Here is a 20,264-nt window from a genome sequence, read left to right on the forward strand (position 1 = left end):
TGAGTCCAGAGCTGGGACAGAACTAGGGACTCACACTGCCTGGGTTAAATCCCACCTCTACTTATTACCAGCTGAGTAACTTTGAGCAAGTTACTTAAACTCTCTGAACCTCAATTTCTTCATCTTAAAAGTAAGGATTATAATAATTTCATCATGAGGCTGTATTAATAAGCGTGAGGTGACACACACACCCGTTTGTCTAGGAAAATTGTGGTGTGTGCCCCTTGTATCAGCTTAATTATTAATAGTGCCTTCTTTCACTCTCAAAATGGCCATAATTTGGATAAATAAATCTATGGCCATCCTAATTAGGTGAGATCATTTCTGTAAAGGGCCTAGAACATAAAAGCCTCTTAATAAAGTTGTCTTCTCTTCCCTTCTAACTCAGAAGCCAGATCTCTAGTCATCTTTTCCACACAGCTTGTTTTGCCAGTTCTTCAAGGAAAGCCTCCAACTATTGCTTCTTTGGGAAAACTAGTGGGCTGTGTGGTTACTGACAGATTTTTGGACAAGGTCTTGGGCACATCAGATGAGTTTTGAAGTTTCTCAAATGTCAGGATTCTTCAGAAAGAACTTGATAACTCAAATCATAGAAGGGAAAGAGCACTAAATCCTCCTCTGATTTTAGGGCAGAGTTTCTCAATCTCAACATTCGTTTGGGGCTCAATAATTCTTTGTTGTGGAGGGCTGCCCAGTACAGAATAGGACGTTTAGCAGCATCTCTGTCCCTTCCCACTAGATGCCAATATCACCCCCACCCACGTGAGACGACCAAAAATATTTGAGACATTGCTAAACGTCTGGGGCAGGAGGGGCAAAATTGTTCCTGGTTGAGAACCATTATTATACAGCACACAAGATTAACTTGTAGGGGAAATGTCATTCTCTTCGGGGATGAACACTCTTACTGGGACCAGAGCTGTCTTGGCCACTACCTGCTCCATTCCTGGCTTATCCGTGTGGTACAGTGGCCGAGTTTCTATGTGCTCAGGAACCAGCCTACACCCAACCTCCGGGATATCCTCCCAAGAGCGTAAAATGCTGAGGGCCAAGTGCTCGTACGACTCCACCGTCTCATCTGCATGGAAGAGAGAAAAATAAAGAGACTTGTCAGATGTGTTCCTGTAAGGGGATAGTCATGGGCTGTCAGATATGTTTTCAAACACTCCCTTAAAGGTTCATTTAAATATACCAAGGAACAGGAAGAGAGAGAAAAGACAGTGAAAGAGAAAAAGGACAACGAGAGAATGGAAAGAGGTAGGAGTAGAGTGGTGGGAAGGGGAAAGAGATTGAAAGTGAAGAGAGCCAACCTATCTACAAAACAGAAACAGACTCACAGACCTAGAGGTCAGACTTGTGGTTGCCAAGGGGGAGGGGGGAGGGAGAGGGAGGAACTAGGAGTATGGGGCTGGTAGATGCAGACTATTACATTTAGAATGGATAAACAACAAGGTCCTACTGTATAGCACAGGGAACTATAGCCAATCTCCTGGGACAAACCATAATGGAAAAGAATATTTTTTAAAAGAAGAATGTATATATGTGTATAACTGAGTCACTTTGCTGTACAGCAGAGATTTGCACATCATTGTAAATCAAGGATACTTCAGTTAAAAAAAAATAATTAAAAGAAAGTTAAGAGAGTGGGAAATGAGACGGGTTGACCAAAAGATCTAGAGCACAGTCAGTCTTGGAGTATAGGACCCCCTTCACCCCTTGAATCAGACTCCTTCAGAGTCTATGAATCACAAACTTGGCTTCAAGGGACTAGAGAGGGTATGTTTCCTGGAGACATAAAGCTGTTTGTTAACGCCATAGTGGGAGAGGGCCTGGAGAACCAGTGTGGCCCTAAGAAGTGTGGTGAAACAGGCGCAATATGTGCTCATCGATGTCTTTTGACTTTTCTCATTATTGCTTGGGACCTCCTGCCTACCAACACTTACTCCAGAAAAGATTCTCTGATCTATCGTTCTACCAAAAAAGGTAATTCATGACAAAAACTACCAGTAGAAATAATACTCGCAAAATAAGGCAAAAATTGTTGAAAGAATAAAATCTTCTTGAACAAAGTTTAGAATGGCCAAATTCGACGTAGGAAAGTTGAACCAGGTTTAACCAAAAAAAGGCTACCAAAAAAATCTCCCAACAGCAGTCATTACGATCAGTAAAAGTCAATAGGGATGAACAAGTAATCAATGAATTAAATCTTTGTCAAAAAGTTTAATCAGTCAAGAACTGATCTTAAGGAATATAATTTCAGGTTTTTGGTGGGCAAGTAAATTGTTTAATCATGAAATGTAGAATATTGACCAAGGGACTAAAGTGGCTTAATAGAGTATATTACGGAAAAGTATTTTTCTCACAGAAATTCATCAATATCATTAATACATTAAATGTCAATAAATCTGCATGCATGAACCTCTAAGAAGTTCTTGGGGCCAAAACAACAAGGTAAAAAGAAATCTTGGCATTGAAGTGGTGGGATCAACATAGTGTCAAAACACCCTGTAACGTGTACTTAATTGGGCTTTTTGCATCAGGAGCACTGCACCATATATAGGTAATTTTTAAGCATCAAATGGACAAGTGTGACAGTACAGAAATTGTTCTATATCCTTAAAGTAAAGGTGGTTTTTTTTCTTATCCTAAATTTATGAAAGGCTCTCTGGGATCTTCCTGGTATGTCCTATGTTGCTCATATGGAAAAATCTGTTTCTTGGTGTTGAAACAGGAGATTTGTTGGTATAACACTTATGGGGGTAATTTGAGTTGTGTCCAATTATTTATTTTATGTAATATTTTAATTTTAATTTTAAGGTATTGTCTATCTTCTGACACAACAATTCTACTTATATGATATATACTGTAGACACATCAGAAATATGCAAAAATATGCGTAAGGATGTTCGTGGTAGCGTTAAGTGTCACTACAAAAATGGACACAATGGAAATAAATGTCACAGCCATAAAATAGAATATTATCAAGGATTGTTTCAAAGAACAGAGAATTGTCGTAATCTATTGGAAATAGAAAAGGCAGAGTACAAAACTATAGATATGGTACATTTAAAATTATGTAAAACTGTGCCGTATTGCACACACACTGTGCAAAATTTATATTTCTGTAAAGAAATATACCAGCACGCACCACGGTTATCTCTGAATTTGGGGATTAAGGGTGATTTTCATCGTCCTCCTTACTTTTCCATATTTTCTACTGTGAGCATGCATTAATTGTACAATAAATGAGCATTATCTTCAGTCACCAATACCACTGAAAGCAGGCTTTTCAAAAGAAGAGCCATGTCAGCGGGATACACTGGGGGAGTTACCTGTGTCCTCCTCGGTGAAGACTGTTTTTCCAGAAAAGACCTGGTTTCCTATCTGTATTTTCCCGGGGCAAAAGTAGGGGCCATCCAGCTTGTTGTCTTTGCAGAGCTTGGTGAGGATTTCGGTGGGCTTGGACGTGTCCCTCCAGGCATTGTATCCTTCTCTGAAAAGTGGAGGAGGGACAGAGGGTGAGGTCCAGCCTCCCCGGGAGCCACACCTGAGGTCCCGGTAAAAAGGACCACCTAAGTATGATCTGTGTTAATCCTTCAGATTTAACTTGACCTTCTACAAGCTTGGGGCTAGTGTTTTCATTTTGTTATCTTCTCTCTTTTCTGGTCAATACCTCTGCATATGTATGCTTGTACAAAAGGCAGAACTTCTGAGTAGCTTGACATAAACATTCTTTCCAGGTACTTTTGGATATTTTTTTTAAAGACATGCATCCTTTAAAAAAAAATCTGAAGTGAAATTCACATAACAAAATTGACCATTATAAAGTTGACCAATTTGGTGGCATTTAGTACTTTCACAACGTTGTGCAACCACCACCTCTATCTAGTTCCAAAAAATTGTCATCACCCCGAAAGAAAACCCTCTACCCATTAAGCAATTACTCCTCATTCCCCCTACCCAACGCAGCCTCTGGCAGTCACCAATCTGCTTTCTGTCTCTGTGGATTTCTTTGCTGGTAGTTTTTGTTTAGTTTGTTCTGTCCCTAGCAGAATAGCTATTTGGCTGCTACTTATCTAAGAAGAAAGCCTAGCTCATCCTTCCGATTTCTCTGCTTCTTTCCTCCCTTCTCCTCCTCCGCCAACATCATATCGTAGACTCATGTCACAGGCAGGAAGTCTTGATGTGCTATTTCTCTAATCAGTTACTTCCTAGTGGTGAGTTTCTAAATCTTTTCAACCCCTTCTTCCCTTAAAAACTAGCTGTTTGGTTAAAAATTATTAACTTGCAATGAGATGCTCCCTAGGAACCATGACCAAGATAAGCTTGGATTTCTCTGCTCCCTGGGATGCGGGATTCATCAGAATTTAATTTGTTTAAGCATTGAAATAAACCAAAACATGGCTATAAAGCAGTTTTCCTACACTGGGCCAGAGATATGAGGATCCTGAAAAGATTCCATGCCACCCCCAGAGCCATACATAGGCCTCCCCAGAAATAAGTGCTCTTGTTTATTTTTAAAACTTCAGAGAACAACTTCCCTGACTAAATTATTCTGGTCCCTGCTAGTTCCACTGTCAGGAAATTCTCCTGAACAAAAGATCCACTATGTTTGCTTGAGGCTTCCTTTACCGACTTCAGAGTGAGCACAGCTAATCATTCTCTGAATGGTACCCTCTCAGGTACTTGAGAATGATGTAAATACATCAGGAGGCTTATAAATTCACTACAGTCCCAAAACTGAACCGGCCTTCTAGGCTCAGAGAAGAACAGGCCAGCAGTAGAGACTTGTCTGAAAAATCATGCCATGGAGGAAATAGATGCTCAGACTGTGTTAATGAGAGTGTAAATTGACCCAACCCTTCTGGAGAGCCATTTGGACATATATATTAAAAGTCTTTAAAGTGTGCATTCCATTTAATGGAATAAATCCATATCTATGGACGAACACTGAATGAATTATCAGAAAGGTTTGCAGTGGCTTTTGTATGGGAACGTGCATGGCAGCAATATTTCTAATGGAATAAGAAAGAAAAATATAAATGCCCTGAAATTCAGGAAGGGAAATTGGTTATATCATTGTATAGTAAATTTATATAATGGAACACCACTATTAAAATAATGACTTTGAAGAATATTTAATGACATCATAAAATGCTTATAAGGGTATAAGTGCAACAAGAAGCTTACAAAATTGCATGGATAGTATGGGTCCAACTTTGGGGGAAATAGCATAGAAAAAAATACTAAAAGGAAATACATACAAATTTTTTAATGTAAATTTTATCTCTGGATAAAATAATTTGAGCATCATTTTGTACTTTCCGTATGTCCTAAATTTTCTACAAGGACTATATATTACTTTATATTCAGAGGAAATATTTCTAAAGTTATACCATGGAAATCTAATGGATGTTTTTATATTTTCCTAGCTGATATTTGTAAGAGTTCTTTTCGTAAGATGTTAAATATATCATACTTTAAAAAATAAAGCTGGTCTCTGTTGCTCTATGTCTCATTTTTAATTGAACATTAAGGGAATGTAGTATTTTGATCGTAACTCAACCAATATCTTTATTTAGAGGCCTGCTGCTATTTTTGTCTTTTATGAAATTTTTGTCACCAAGAAAGGCAGGATTACATTTTTTCCTTCCAGACTGAGTTGATGTAGTGTATTCTTGGTTATTAAAATGCTCATAGCTTTGGGACTTTGAAATGGTAAATATTCATGGTATGTGAAAAAGCATGATACATAACTGTATGATCTTAATTACATAAAAATGGACGCTTGTAGATAATCAAGCGTAGATAGTCATGTAGATACAAAAACAAGACCTAGAAGGACACATCAAACGGTAAACTGCTTGTGATTATGGATGACTTTGTTTTTTGCTTCTTGTGTTTTTTGGTTTCCTATTATGCACATGTTAGCTTTTAAGAAATAAATGTTATTTTAAAAGCCTTAATAAAAGTAAAAATAAAAAAATAAAGCTGATAATTTATATTTTTAAATTAATCAGAACTCAAAAATCTTTGTAAAGAATGAGAGTTGGACCCACTTTTCCCACATGTGTAAGATGGGGATAACACCTTAATGGGTTTTGAGAGAATTGAATGAGATACTCCATGTAAAGTGCATGGTATATCGTAAGCACTCATGAGTGTTTGTTGTAATTAACTAGGATATTGGCAGTTGTATTATATTAATCATTCTTCTAGCATCATTCCCCACTGGGAACTCTGTCCACCAGGCCCAGCTGATCGAATGAACAAATACAATTCAGCTCTTGACTCTTGAAGAACCTGCCCTGGGTTCTAAATCAGTTTTGCTTCCCCAGCCCCAAGTACCCTCAAGTGCAGTGAGCAGTTTCCCCAAACCAGCCCTGCTGACATGGAGCACATCTGAGATATTAAATCTGGGCCTTGGCTGGCCTTCCTAGTGCATGGGCTGCAGCCTCAGAACACCAACAGCGTTCCATGGGAGTCTCTATGGGAGGAATAACTTACATCTCATATTGATTCTGCAAGCCACAGATGGCTCGGTGTTTGCTGTAGAAGCGGTTCTCCAGGTCAATCCTCGTCTCACCAATGAGGTCATCCATCCCGATCATGTCATGGTCGTAGATCAGCACAGAGAGCAAGGACTCCTTTGGGAATGTGGCCTGGATCTCAAATGACCTGCCATCCAAGCAGAGGTTTTAGGAATCAGCAGCATTTGGTGATACAGAGAACTTTTCCCTGTTTCGCTTTTAGCCCACCTACAGTCCATATGAACTCACTAAACACTCAGCAATCCAGTTACTACTTAATGGATGTTTATGTGGTTTAATTTTTCATTGAGATGCAACCAATTTCCAACTCTTTTGTCAGTTTTCCAGTAGCCAATCATCTCCTCTTTTGTGGGCCATGCCTTGCAGTCTTCAACTAGGGTGACAGCAAGAAGGAGAGGAAAGTCTTAGATTTTGGTCTCAAACAGGACTGATTTCTAATCTGGATTTTGAATCAGCCACTTCCCGGTTGTAATACATTGGGAAAGTTATTTCATCCCTCTCAGCCTCTTTATGTGTAAATGGGGATCAATATGTCTTCTTTATAATATAGCAGAGTGGTTAAATGTGATAGTGTTTGTATAAACACAGATTTAACTTCCAGGCATTCAACCTGGTACCCAATAATTTACCATTCCCTTTCCCCTCCATTGTTGCTTCATCAGGGAATACCAGCTGGGTTTATTTGAAATGAAAATCCTATAGACAATGGAAAATCATTAGAACATAGACTTGCAGGACTGGAATGCTGTCTCTACAAGATTATTCTGAGCCCCTTGAGAACAGAGACCTGCCCTCTTCATCTCCGCATTACTGGAGGCTGCACTTCACCTGCAGAGAGTAGATGCAATAAATGTTTCCTTGAACTGTAAGGGATCTCAGAAATCACCATATCCAATCGCTTCATTTTACAGATAAGGAAACTGAAATCCAGAGAACACAAGGGACTTGCCCAGGATCATAAATCAGGTCAAACTGGGATAAGTACCAGTTTCCTAACTCCTGGTACCGTTCTCTTTCCACAATCTCACCCCAATGCAGTGTTGAAAAGAATAGCAATGCTGTCAGATTTCCCGTGACAATGCATTATCCGTGCTACTGAGCATTAGAGAAGATAATTAAGAATTAAATTGGGAGTGAAAGGCTGCATTTTAGGGAAATGTGTTCTTGAAAACAAAATCAAGGATACACCAGGGTTTCTCCAGTTGTTCCTGTCTCTGTCTGCCCTGGGACAAGGTGGGGAGGCTGGTCTGGGAACAAGGGACAGAGAGGATGCAGAGAGGAGGGGAGAACAGAGGACCCATTATTTCCCTGCCTGTCCTCAGGCCTGTCTGGGCTGCTGCCGTCACGGTCAGGTCCACTTACCCTGACTCTCACTCTCCAGGTTGGTAGGGACAGCAATCACAGCACAGCCTGGAGCCAATTAGCCCTCCCCAGAGAGAAAAAAGCAGAGATGCGGGGCTTCCCTGGTGGCGCAGTGGTTGAGAGTCTGCCTGCCAATGCAGGGGACACGGGTTCGAGCCCTGGTCTGGGAAGGTCCCACATGCCGCGGGGCAGCTGGGCCCGTGAGCCACAACTGCTGAGCCTGCGCGTCTGGAGCCTGTGCTCCGCAACAAGAGAGGCCGCGATAGTGAGAGGCCCGCGCACCGTGATAAAGAGTGCCCCCCACTTGCCGCAACTAGAGAAAGCCCTGGCACAGAAACGAAGACCCAACACAGCCATAAATTAATTAATTAATTAATTAATTTAAAAAAAAAAAAAAAAAGCAGAGATGCTGGACAGCTCCAGTGCCTGTAACTGACTGATGCTGGCAGCTCTAGCAGGCCAGGGATACAGCTATGCAAAAAAGAAATTCGTTTCTTCCACCTGAAGACATAGTATTGCCTCTGTGGGGCTCTAAGATTTGGATTTGAAACTGTAACTGATATTCTAGAGGCATCTCGCAAGTAAGCCCCCAGCCACCTCTGAGCTTGGCCATCACCAAGCTGCTGCCACCAAGGAAGGATTTATTAAGTGCTTAACTGCCCCTGGCAACCATGACAGAGGACAGAGGGCTCAATTGTTCTGGTCCATCTCCCAGAGTTGTGTGCTATGTGCTCACAGGTTCACCTCTCCTGAATTTTCATTAGCGCTGTCCTTAGAAAAACTACCAAAACCAGCTCACCATGATTGGACTTCCAGTCATTCAGGGATAAACTAGGCTTATACCAACGTGTGTGTGTCAGGGAGATAGGATCTCTAGAAACAGCATTGGTGTGAGAGAAGAGAATGCATCCTGAAATGGGTGAAAACTGAGCCTTGTAGAAACATTCAGTACCGAAAGCTTCAGAGCAAAGATGTCTCACTGTTTCTTTGCCCATTCATTCATTCTTTTATTGATTCACTTGTTCATTTGACATTTATGAGACATCCATTATGTGCCAGGCACTGTGGTTATTAAGAAAATGAGGAATGGCCAACTCTTCAGACATGTAGCCCTTCAGGGTGATGGGGTCTCATGAAATCCCACTGAAAACTGACTGAAGGGTTGTTTGTCAATCTGTTTGTTCATTTGTTCATTCTACAAATATTTAAAGAGCATCTGCTCTGTGCCACACCCTGTCCTAGGTGCTGGAGATGCAGCATTGAACAGACTAGACCAAGTCCCTGCATGAATGGAGCTTACATTCTAGAGGGGAGATGGGAGACAGCCATAAACACATAAACACACCAATTCATGTCACAGCTTATGAAGAAAAGTAAAGCAGACCCAGGGCCAGGGCATCAGGGGTGGAGCCTGTGACATCCTCTTATGGGGAGGTCTCAAAGAGGAGTTCCCCAGACCCCAGGTCGGGGATGAGAGCCCTCCACTCTCCCTGCTGGAACACAGATTGAGCCAACAATGTCTGTCCCTGAGTAACAATTAAATATACATCTAACAAAGCATCCACACCTGGAGGGCTTCTGGAAGAGGCTCTGAAATGCCAGAGGCAGGAGGGACTATTCCATCATCCTCTTCTTTTGTTTACCACAGCCATAAACGAAGGTTATAAAACCAGTGTAATTCATGGCACTGTGGTGAGAGCAGCTCATAAAGCGTGACCGCAAAGCACTTGACAAAATGAAGTGCTGGTTACGTAAACAGCAGGTAATGATAAAGGTCATCTCCGGATCAGGGAAGCAAGGGTAAGATTCCCCAGCATGTCTTTCTAATCATTCTCTTTCATCTGAACAGGCAAGATTGTTTATTGCCTTATTTCCTTGGGAGCAATAAAATGTAAGAGGCTGGTGCTGATCAAATGTCAGAGGGTCCAAAGCGATCACAAATGTGTAAATGAATTTAAATGAGCTGGATAAAGATCTCATCCCATGCTCCTTGTTACTCCGGAAAAAAAGAAATTAAATACACTTAAGATGTGTGCATTGCTAAAATGATTTTCAAGGGGAGCAGAAGGAAGCTAATGAGTTTTGAGTATCTACTATGCACTATCATAGACAACGTGCTAGGTGCTTGTCATATTTAATCTTCTAAAGGCGTCTGAGAGTCAAGTATCACTGTTATTGCTTTACAGATGAGAAAAACTAGGACCAGAGAGGTTAAGCCATCTGCGTAAAGTTACTCAGCCTGTATGTGGCAGAGTGAAACCCAGGTCTGCTTGACTCCAGAGTTATTGGCAGTCAAGAGCACAAACCCAAGCAGGGAACATAAATGTGTGACATATCCTTTTAGAAGATAAATGGGGTGGTAGGGTTGCTGTGAACTGGAGAATGCCTGGTTCACCTAAACATAACACAAGTGCAATGCATTGTAAACACTTTGCAGGAAAACAGAACACAGGCGGTGGGTGCAGTTCCACTTTTTGACTGCAGGGGTCACCTCAAATGAACTGCAAGATGATATGATGGAAAAATCTCTTTGGTAGAAGACAAAAGACAAAACATCTGGCCCCTTCTCTTCTACTTATGAGCTGTGTGAACTTGAACAAGTTTCTAAACCTCTCTGGGCCTTGGTTATCTTTTTGGAAAAAGGAACTCTCTCCAAGGCAGGAGGCTGAATCTGATGACTGTTCAAGTGGTGTCTTAAATTTGAGATCTGGGAAAATCCTTATTGGAAAACCATAGGCATGAAGACCATGCAGAACCAAGCTGCTGAAGGGACCAAGGAAAGAATTCAGCCCTTCTCCATGAAGAGAGGCTTGATTGGCTGTTATCCCAGGCAGGAGTCGGCATTTAATCTCCTGCACTCTTTACTCAGACCCATACACGTATCCACACCAAACACCCTACAGAAGCACCATAGGAGTAAATGCAGAGAGGACAATGCAATGAGACCCAGATGGCCACTGACCTTCCAAATACTGGGTTCAGTTGTTTAGGGATGTATTTGTCCCGGTCTTTGATTTCAGTTTTGCCAAGCTTGACCACAATGTAGGGATCCGATTTGCCATCTGGATCAGCTGGACTAAGATTAAATGCCTGGAGAAGAGAAAAAAATCCCTTTGGTCCAGTGGTTCTCAACACTGGCTGGCACCGGGATCACCTGGGAGTTTTAAAAAATACTGATGCCTGAGGTCTATTCCCAGATATTCTGATTAAATTGGCCCTGGACTTGGGGATCTTTAGAAGCTCCCTAGATGATTCTAGTGTGCAGCTAAAGTTAAGAACCACTGTTTTAGCCTCTCTACTCTACTGTTAAAAGAAAAGTTATCAGCTTTGCCCAAGTTCTACTTTCTCTGGAGTTGTCTCCCCAGTGGAAAGCAGCCCTTGGCACAGAGTAATGAGGAATCTGCTGGACCAGGAAGCAGAAGGCATGAATTTGAGTTCCAGTTTTAGGTAGTCATGTGATCTTGGGCAAAACATGTCATCTCTCTGAGATTAATATGTAAAATTATGGGGTAGACCTAAAGCCTCCCCCAAGAAGTAGTGGACTCTGAATCCATGACCCCGTCGGTCTTGCATTTAGCGTTGGTCAGCTGAGTGACGATCTGTTTCCATCAGGGAGGACCAAGGTAGGGAGCTGGTGAGGAAGGACATGGAGAAGATGGAGAAACTGCAGAGATGAGAGCTGGATAAGAAACAATCTCATTTCTAGGACTCTGTCCTACAGACAGAAGGGTATAAGCACACAAAGCTATATTTTCAAGGTTGTTCATTAGAACGTTGTTTAATAGCTAAAAATTGTGAACAACCTATATGTCAATTACTTAGGGAGAAACTCCATCCAAAATTGTCCCTCCCCTGCTGGCCCCATGGTCTAGTGGTCAAGATCCTGGTTTCCATGCAAAATTGTCCCTTCCCCATTTACTCTCGTCACCACATTGCCCAATTTTTTTTTTTACTGAAGTATAGTTGATTACATCCCCCAATTTTAATTCTTTATTTAGCAGTTATCTCTGACATTCATCTTGCTTATTTATCTGTCTGTTGTTTATTTTCATACCCTCCTAATGCCCATACCACCCCCAATTAGTTATAATCTCCATGAGAGCAAGGGTACTGTCTGTCTTGTTCATTACATTAACTCCAGGACTTAGGATAGGGTCTTCCCAATATTTGTTGAATGAATGGATAAAGGATACTACATTAATTCAAGAAAACACTAGGTGGCTACTAATAGGAATGAGAAAGACCTATACGTACTGATCTAGAAAAATGTCCAAGGTACATTACTAAGTAAAGAAAGAAAATAGAAGATCAACATGTAATACATGAAGCTGGACTCCGTTAAATAAATACCTGGATGTAGTTGTAGACGGGTGTAAATAGATAGAGATGTGTTTGCATAAGAAGAGTATATATACATAAGAAGGGTAAGTTTCTGGGGATGGAATTGCAGAGGTGGGGGGATTTGATTTCTTTCTCCATGCAAAATTTAAGTAGTATTACTTTCTACTTCTTTGGTGTTTTATTAAATTAAGAGATTTTTAAATTAACTTATTATTTAGTTAATTAAATCTTAGTGTAAGAGAGCAAACCACACACAATCACCATTACTAGAAATGTCAATGAAAACCATTGTCCATAATTTATCCTACTCCCTACAACCCAGGGCTGCCACCCTCTGACTCTTCATTTGTTCAAGACCTGCCAGTCCTCAAGTTCCAGCCCCAGTTCTCCTTCCTCCACACTGTTTCCTGAGCAGGAACCTGATCTGCATTCTTGGTCTTTGTCTAGAGGGTACCTGTATATAAATATCTATATCTATACCTATATCTATATATAGATATAGGTATAGATATAGATATATACATACACATATACATATATATACATATAAAAGTGTGCTGTAGATATTTGCTAAATGAATAAATAATCATAATCCTTCTCCAATCTTTGTAGTCCAAAAAATTTCTCCCTCTCCTTCCTACTATTCAGACTCTTATTTCTGGGTTCCCCAAAATATGTCCCGTAGAACCTGAGTTCCGCAGTGTTTCCTGTAGAGAGGAAAAGTAGGTGTGGGCAGTAAGTTTTGAAAATGCTGTTAAAGATTCAACAGTTAAATAGGTTTCTTTGCTTCTGGAATTCTCAGAGCCTTGAATATGCTAATGAGCTTTGTGAATCTCAGGTGTTGGAGAAGGGAAATGAATTACTATATGCACCATTTCTAGAATTTATTTGAATACATGGTCTATTTCCAGAGGAATCCATATTAATTATCTCTCCCAAGACATGAGTGATTTCCTGAACAAAATTTTGAAAAGATTAGTCTAAACTATCCTGTGGGTGGGTGTTTAATATAGACTATTGGCATTGCCAATAACGCTTTACAAGTTATTGTACTGTCTGTCTTGTTCATTACATTAACTCCAGGACTTAGGACAGGGTCTTCCCAATATTTGTTGAATGAATGAATAAAGGATACTACAAGTATCCTTTATTGGATACTTGTAGTATCCTTTATTGGATCCTTTATCCTTTATTGGATAACTTTACAAGTTACTTCTCATCTTTCCAACTAGACTGTGACTTCCTCGAGGGCAGGCACTGTGTTTTTTTCCATAACGATATCCTTAGTGATTAGAACATGCCTGGCACATGGTGGTCATGGCCATGATGACCTTGCTGCTAATAACAAAGGAAACATGAGAACTGCATGATGGAAAGGGGATGTTTAGTTGTCCCCTGGCGTTAAAGAATAATTCATCTTTGTTTTATGTTTCATTTCAGTTTCTAAAAAAGATTTTAGGCAATTTAAGCAAAGAGTTAATAGAAAATAAGATGACTACAATCAAGTAAGGTTATGAAAATCAACTCCAAGGTCAGGAGATGAAAACAAATACATGAAACATAAACGTCTAGCACACAGTTGCTTTGATTGAGCACCAAATTTGGCCCCAAGCTTCCTGGCAATCAGGCCAAAAGTTTCACAATTAGAGTTTAGTGCTCTCATTATCAGAAAGGAGGAAGCCTAGGGCAGATAATATTTTTCTTGGAAATACACTGGAAATGAAATTTCTGATTACAGCAGAACAGAGGCATAGCCCCAGAGGTGCAGGAGGATTGCACAGTGGCAGCTGCCCTGTTCTGCCCTGGTTCTTCCCTCTGTCTTGCCTGTGAGCTTCCTGCTTCAGTGCTACTTGGTTTCCTGCCCAGCTAGCAGGCAACCACAGAGAGCAAATAAAGCTACACAGAGCAATCCTCTCAGCCTGGGAAATATTTTTGCTCACTGAAAAGCCAGCAAAGGTCCATGTTACCAACCAAACTTCATACCCTCTGTTATAGACTGAATTGTGTTTTCTCAAAATTCCTATGTCAAAGCCCTAACCCCTAATATGACTGTATTTGGAGATAGGGCCTTTAGGGAGCTAATTAAGGTTAAATGAGGTCATAAGGGTGGTGTCCTAATCCGATAGAACTGGTGGCCTTACAAGAAGAGAAAGAGACAACAGATCTCCTCTTCTCTTTCTCTCTCTCTCTCTCTCTCTCTCTCTCTCTCTCTCTCACTCACACACACACACACACACACACACACACACACACACACACACAGGAAAGGCCATTTGAGGACACAGCAAGAAGGTGGCCATCTATAAGCCAGGAAAAAAGGTCTCACCAGAAACCAACTCTGATGGTACCTTGATCATGGACTTTCAGCCTCCAGAACTGGAGAAAATGAGTATCTGTTGTTTATGTCACCCAGTCTATGGTATTTTGTTATGGCAGCTCTAGGAGATTAAGACAACCCCTCAGAGTAAATAAGGATGCCTCACCGCAACAATGTACACCCTGATCAGGACTTTGATGGGGTGGTTGGATGGAATCCCTTGCTGGATTCTCAGCTGCTTGCTGTCCTTGATGCTGGAATCCTCGGGGCTTTTGTAGATGCAGAAGGAGCCCTGGAACCACAAAGCACTACCCATTGAAACAAGATAGTCATATGCCCCGCTGAAAACAAACCATGTAGAGGAATAAATTATTGATACACGCAACAACTTGGATGGATCTCAAGGACGTTATATAAGTGAAAAGAGCCAATCTCAAAAGTCTCATACTGGAGGATTCCATTTATATAACTTTCTTGCAATTACAAAATTACAAAGGTAGAGGATAAGTCAGTGATTGCCAGAGGATAGAGACGGTCACAAGCAGGGCATAATTATAAAGGGGTAGCATGATGGAGATCTTTGTGGTGATGGAATAGCTCTGTATCTTGTTTGTGGTAGTGGTTACACAAAGCTACATATGTGATAAAAATTACATAAAACTATATACACACTCTATCAATGTGGATATCCTGGTTTTGATATTTACATAAGATGTAAACAATGGAGGAAACTGGGTGAAGGGTCCACTAGACCTCTGTCTACCATCTTTGCAACTTTCTGTGAATCTTAACTATTCAAAATAAAAAGGGTTTTTTAAATTAAAAAAAAAACAACAAAATGTCTAGGGCATAGCGCTGGGAAAAGGAGCACAGCCTGGGACCCAACAGGACCTGGGGTGGTGCTACTCTTGTCCCCTGGATGTCCTCAGGCCATTCACATAACCCTCCTGCATAACCCTCCTGCATCTGTGCTTCTTCATGGTACATCAGTGAATCAGTGTTGGTAGAGTACCACCCTCCTCACGGGGCTGTTACGTGAGAAACGAATAGGGGCATCAGATGGAATCCTGAGTGCCTTTTACATGCAGGGTTCTGAGCTAGTGTTTTCTCCCATTATTTCATTCAATTTTGGCTTCAGTATTTCTATTTTCAGATGCTGCAACCGAGGCTCAGGGAGGTCAAGTACTGCTCAAGATCACAAGCTAGTTAGGATTTAAATCCGAAATGAGGATTTAAACCCAGACTGGCAAGCTGCAATGCCCATGCGATTTCCAACACATCACCTTCATATAAAGGGCCCAGCCATGCAGTAGGTTCATAGTAAGTGTCAGCTACTGCTTTGTGGTGCTGACACCGTAAGTCTGCCAGATGAAGGGTTTGTGTTGTTTGATTAATTTAATCATTCAGCTGATAGGCTTGCGTAAATCATATGTTTGGTAGGTCAGGGAGTGGGAAAAGCAGAGTAAAATTAAGTGATCCCTTTAGGCAATGACTCGGGTTCCTCATATTCCACAGACTGAGCTCCAATCCACTTTACTGGCCACAAATCAAATACCTTGAAAGACTGGGGCTAGGTCTTGTGGGATTCTAGAGAGGGAGGGGCCTGCATAGAGATTAAGGATTTTCCTTACAGACGTCGCACACCACAGTCCAACAGAATTGAGTCATATCCAACGTTTATGGACAGGAGAGCCAGATAAAAGGGTTAACCTTGGAACCTGCCTTAAACTTTCCTATGACTCGGTCTCTGTCAAGGCCATGGTCATCTTCCGTAGACTTGCCTCTGAGCAGCTCAAAGGTTTTCACCCAGTCTTCAAAATTGTTGAATTCACTCTCCAGATCCCCATCGTATATCTTTAGGAAAAAGGGAGAAGAGTGTGCTCAGAGGAAGGAAAGCCCAGGATTGATTTAATGAAAACCGCCAAGATTCTCCAAACCCAGCCTTTGTATATGCCCCTTGGAAAAATCTAAGAGGGTCTATTTATCTTCAGCAAAATAAGGAATATGATTGACTTGGCATTCCTAGAACTAAGTACCACTCTGAAATTTATAAAACGTTTTTGATAAACTTTGAAATTCCAAGAAGTATAGCTAAACCAACAATATTTTAAATATAATATGTAAGTATAAATGTGACAAACTTTTTTATAGCTAATTGATGTCATTGATTGTTGGATACAGACTACAATATTTTGAGGACATACAAATTAAAAAATATTCATTAGACATTTCATTCTTAACGCATATAAAGTGATGGAATATTTGTTTTTATTATAATGCATGTAGACATGAATTTTCCAAGCAGAAAATTACCTATATATTTTAGAAATGGAAAATTGAATTGAGTTTTTGATTGAGTAATATAATTAAATCACTTATTCAAATTTCCCATCAAAATTTCTTATCTAAATTTATTATCTAGGTACATAATTTTCATAATGCCAATTTTCATATCCATCAATATGCCTCTAGCTAATAGCCTCTGGCTAATGTTAGGACTGGTCTGACGAAGCTGACTTTTGTAAGAGTTAAAACTCCTGCTATTTCGAGTCTGTACATATCTGCATGATGATGTCAAGCCCCAAGAGGTGAACCCAGGGGAACTCACACACTGTAAATTACATTGTTGCATCTAGGCTAACCAAGTTAAGTTATGCCCCTTCTCAATAGGAGGATATAGAAAATGGAAAAATAGTAAGCTCCACCGTCTTGGCTTGCATGCTTCTTAGTTTGTTACTCTGCATCAATGATTATAACAAAGACAAAGTAAGTTATTCAGATAAAGGTATTCTGGAGTTGACTGAAGCACTAAAAGAACGCCCACCTTCTGAGTTTCCCACCCTAACCATGGCCAAGATGGCTGTGTCCACACACCTGCAAGACAGCCAGTTTGGGGCTTTCTTTTTCTTTGAGTTTCTTCTTGAGTATTTTGTCTTTCTTCTTCTTCGGGCCATCTATATTTACCACTACCTCGTCTGGTTTTGCCTCTGTGGATATTTAGTGAAAATGGTTAGACTTCTTATGCTGTTGAGATGAGAAGAAACAAAGTCAAGCTCCTTCTTTCCCTTTGCTCTGGCATGTGTCATGACCCTTCTTTTAAGAAAGAAATAGTAACATTTCACTGTAGGATTTCTGCACATAGCCCTGCAGGCTGTGCACTGAAGGAGCAGAGGAGATACCACTTATGTAGCAGTGCAATGTCAGTGGATGCCCTGGGGCTGGCAATGTGTTGGCCTTCCCCGCCATATGCAAGAATTCATTAAACTAGGCACGGAGAGGGTAAGTAATTTGCCCAGTCACCCAGCTAGCAAAGAACAGACCCAGGATGGGGTGACACCAAATCTTTAGATACATTCCCTCTCAGATCTGTTTAGGAACTTGAGAATCATCTAGTTCAACAACCTCAGGCTCAAATATGCTAAGGGTTTAACACAATGTCACAAATGTACTTAGATTATTCAGTAATTTTTTAGGAGCAGATGCTGGAGAAAAATCACCCAAGCTCCACTATTTTCTAGCTGTATAAACCTGGGCAAGTTACTCAACCTCTCTGTACTTCTGTTTTACTATCTGCAAATCAAGATACTATTGCTTATGTCATGGGGTTGGTCTTAGAATTAAATATGCTAATAGGAGTGGCCTGAGGAACTGAGCTTGGCTCTGGTTTTCTCACTTTTTGTGCCACCTGAAACAGCACTTGGTGTTACTGTTGTTTTCAGGCCAAGACTTACCGTTGGCTTACACCAAGTTTGTGGTCATTTCAGATCCCAGGGCTCTTCATTTGAGCTTCTGCCAAACCAGATCTACCCAAACCTTGTCAACTGAGTTTTGGAAGCTAAATCCAGGTCACCTGTATTAAAGTTTATCATGCTGGTTTTGGCCTGCCATCCCAGCTTGCTCCTATTTTTTTTTTTTTTTTTTAATGAGGATCTTGAATCAGATGCGTATGTTTGATTGATTGATTGATTGATTGATTTTGGCTGTGTTGGGTCTTCGTTTCTGTGCGAGGGCTTTCTCCAGTTGTGGCAAGCGGGGGCCACTCTTCATCGCGATGCGCGGGCCTCTCACCGTCGCGGCCTCTCTCGTTGCGGAGCACAGGCTCCAGACGCGCAGGCTCAGCAGTTGTGGCTCACGGGCCCAGCCGCTCTGCGGCATGTGGGATCTTCCCAGGCCAGGGCTCGAACCCGTGTCCCCTGCATTAGCAGGCAGATTCTCAACCACTGCGCCACCAGGGAAGCCCGCTTGCTCCTATTTTTACTCTGCTGTTTCTGCATTAAGACTGTCAACGTAGGGACTTGAGCCAAAGGGTCGATTTCAGCACTCAACTGAACTGAGGAGACCTGGGATCTGGTCTCCATCCAGCTCAAATCAGCTACGTGGCCTCTTTAAAGTGTTGTCATCTTCCTGGGATTATTTCCTCACTAGGGAAACGAGGGCTTTGGGCTCCAGTGTTGCTCCCATGGCTCCCATCTTATCCTTTTCTCACTCACATGGCCTTAATGCATGTTCCAGTGTCCCCAGAGCAGCCACTTACCTGTGTTGCCTTTTTGCTCCTTGGAATTGCTCTCCTTTTCCTTTGAGAAAAGAGGGAGACGAGATGATGGACACTGTCTTGTCTCATTTATTAACCCTGACTGCTAACAGTTCTAATTCAATTATCTCAGCCCTCTGCATTTTAAAAGAATATGCAAATAGTCCTCAGTAGCCCCCAGATGAAGCCTCACTGTAAAGACCTAGGACTTAAGTGCAGGGAGATGCCCTGCCCTAGAGAAGAGGTGCCCACACCTCCAAAGCCAGTGCCACCAAACTGTAGGTGTCCTCGTCCTCTATGTGGAGCCTCCTCTCAGTCGCTGGGAAAGCAACCCCTCTCCCCACTGTTCTTCCACATCCCTGGAGCAACACCTCAATCTGCGACTATGAGTTTTATGGGCTGGCATGTTGGGTTGTTGGGTTTGTCCTGGGACTGGGGAGGTTAGCAGAGAAAGAGGAGAGGGCTGAACGCTCACCAGAAGTGGTAGTGTCCATTGTAGTAAAACGAGGGTGTTTGGAAGCAGGGATTAACATTTAGTTTGTTTATTTAACTATATGTCAATATTCATGGATAGTCCTAGATGAAGAAATTATGGTCTTTCCAAATAAAGAATCAGAAGAGTTCCTATTCAATAAAATATGATGATAACATCTGAATAACTTTCCTTTCCATTTTTACTCAAGGTGAGAAGTCTTACCAGATTCAGCCACTGAGCTTTTGCCTGAGTCTCCAGACCCACTCCCCACTGGTTCTCTGGCTTTATAACTCAATCCCTTTCTTATTCCATGTGCATGAGGCCCTGCTGATTATTCCCATTTGCTAAGGCCAAGACCTCTGTCTTTACTTTGATAATTTCCCATATGAACTTAGAAATCTGCTGGAGACCTGGAGCCCTTTGACCTGGAATCTCCAGGTGAACCTGAAGCCCCCTTCGCTGATGCCCACCTGTCCAGAGCCCCATTTCTCTTGGCTAGACCTCCCTGAGGTGGGCAGATTCCCTGGATGCCATGATAGACTGCACATCCTGCCAGCATTTACAGCAGAGCCTGTGTCCTAGGGCCAGCTCCAGCCAGACAGTAAGGATTTGGCAGTTCTGGACCCTTGGTCCTTTCAGGCTTTGTACCCTTCAGCAGTTAACAGAACCACACCCAAGTAGGGCCTA

At 41.5% G+C, this 20,264-nt stretch overlaps 1 protein-coding gene across 3 annotated transcripts in view; it reads right to left on the reverse strand.

Moving 5' to 3' along the window:
- Nucleotides 1-20,264, reverse strand: part of FER1L6 (fer-1 like family member 6) — a 127,063-nt gene that overhangs the window by 18,481 nt on the left and 88,318 nt on the right. For all 3 annotated transcript variants that reach the window (XM_057532401.1, XM_057532402.1, XM_057532400.1), the window contains 8 exons: nucleotides 19,106-19,145; nucleotides 17,446-17,558; nucleotides 16,294-16,425; nucleotides 14,738-14,863; nucleotides 10,876-11,003; nucleotides 6,508-6,678; nucleotides 3,333-3,493; nucleotides 936-1,078 (listed from right to left, as the gene is read on the reverse strand). In XM_057532401.1, coding sequence (XP_057388384.1) covers nucleotides 936-1,078; nucleotides 3,333-3,493; nucleotides 6,508-6,678; nucleotides 10,876-11,003; nucleotides 14,738-14,863; nucleotides 16,294-16,425; nucleotides 17,446-17,558; nucleotides 19,106-19,145 — 1,014 coding nt within the window. The remainder of the gene's footprint in view (nucleotides 1-935; nucleotides 1,079-3,332; nucleotides 3,494-6,507; nucleotides 6,679-10,875; nucleotides 11,004-14,737; nucleotides 14,864-16,293; nucleotides 16,426-17,445; nucleotides 17,559-19,105; nucleotides 19,146-20,264) is intronic.

This window comes from Balaenoptera acutorostrata, chromosome 17 (genome assembly GCF_949987535.1).
Source record: "Balaenoptera acutorostrata chromosome 17, mBalAcu1.1, whole genome shotgun sequence".
In the NCBI taxonomy this organism is placed as follows: Eukaryota; Metazoa; Chordata; class Mammalia; order Artiodactyla; family Balaenopteridae; genus Balaenoptera; species Balaenoptera acutorostrata.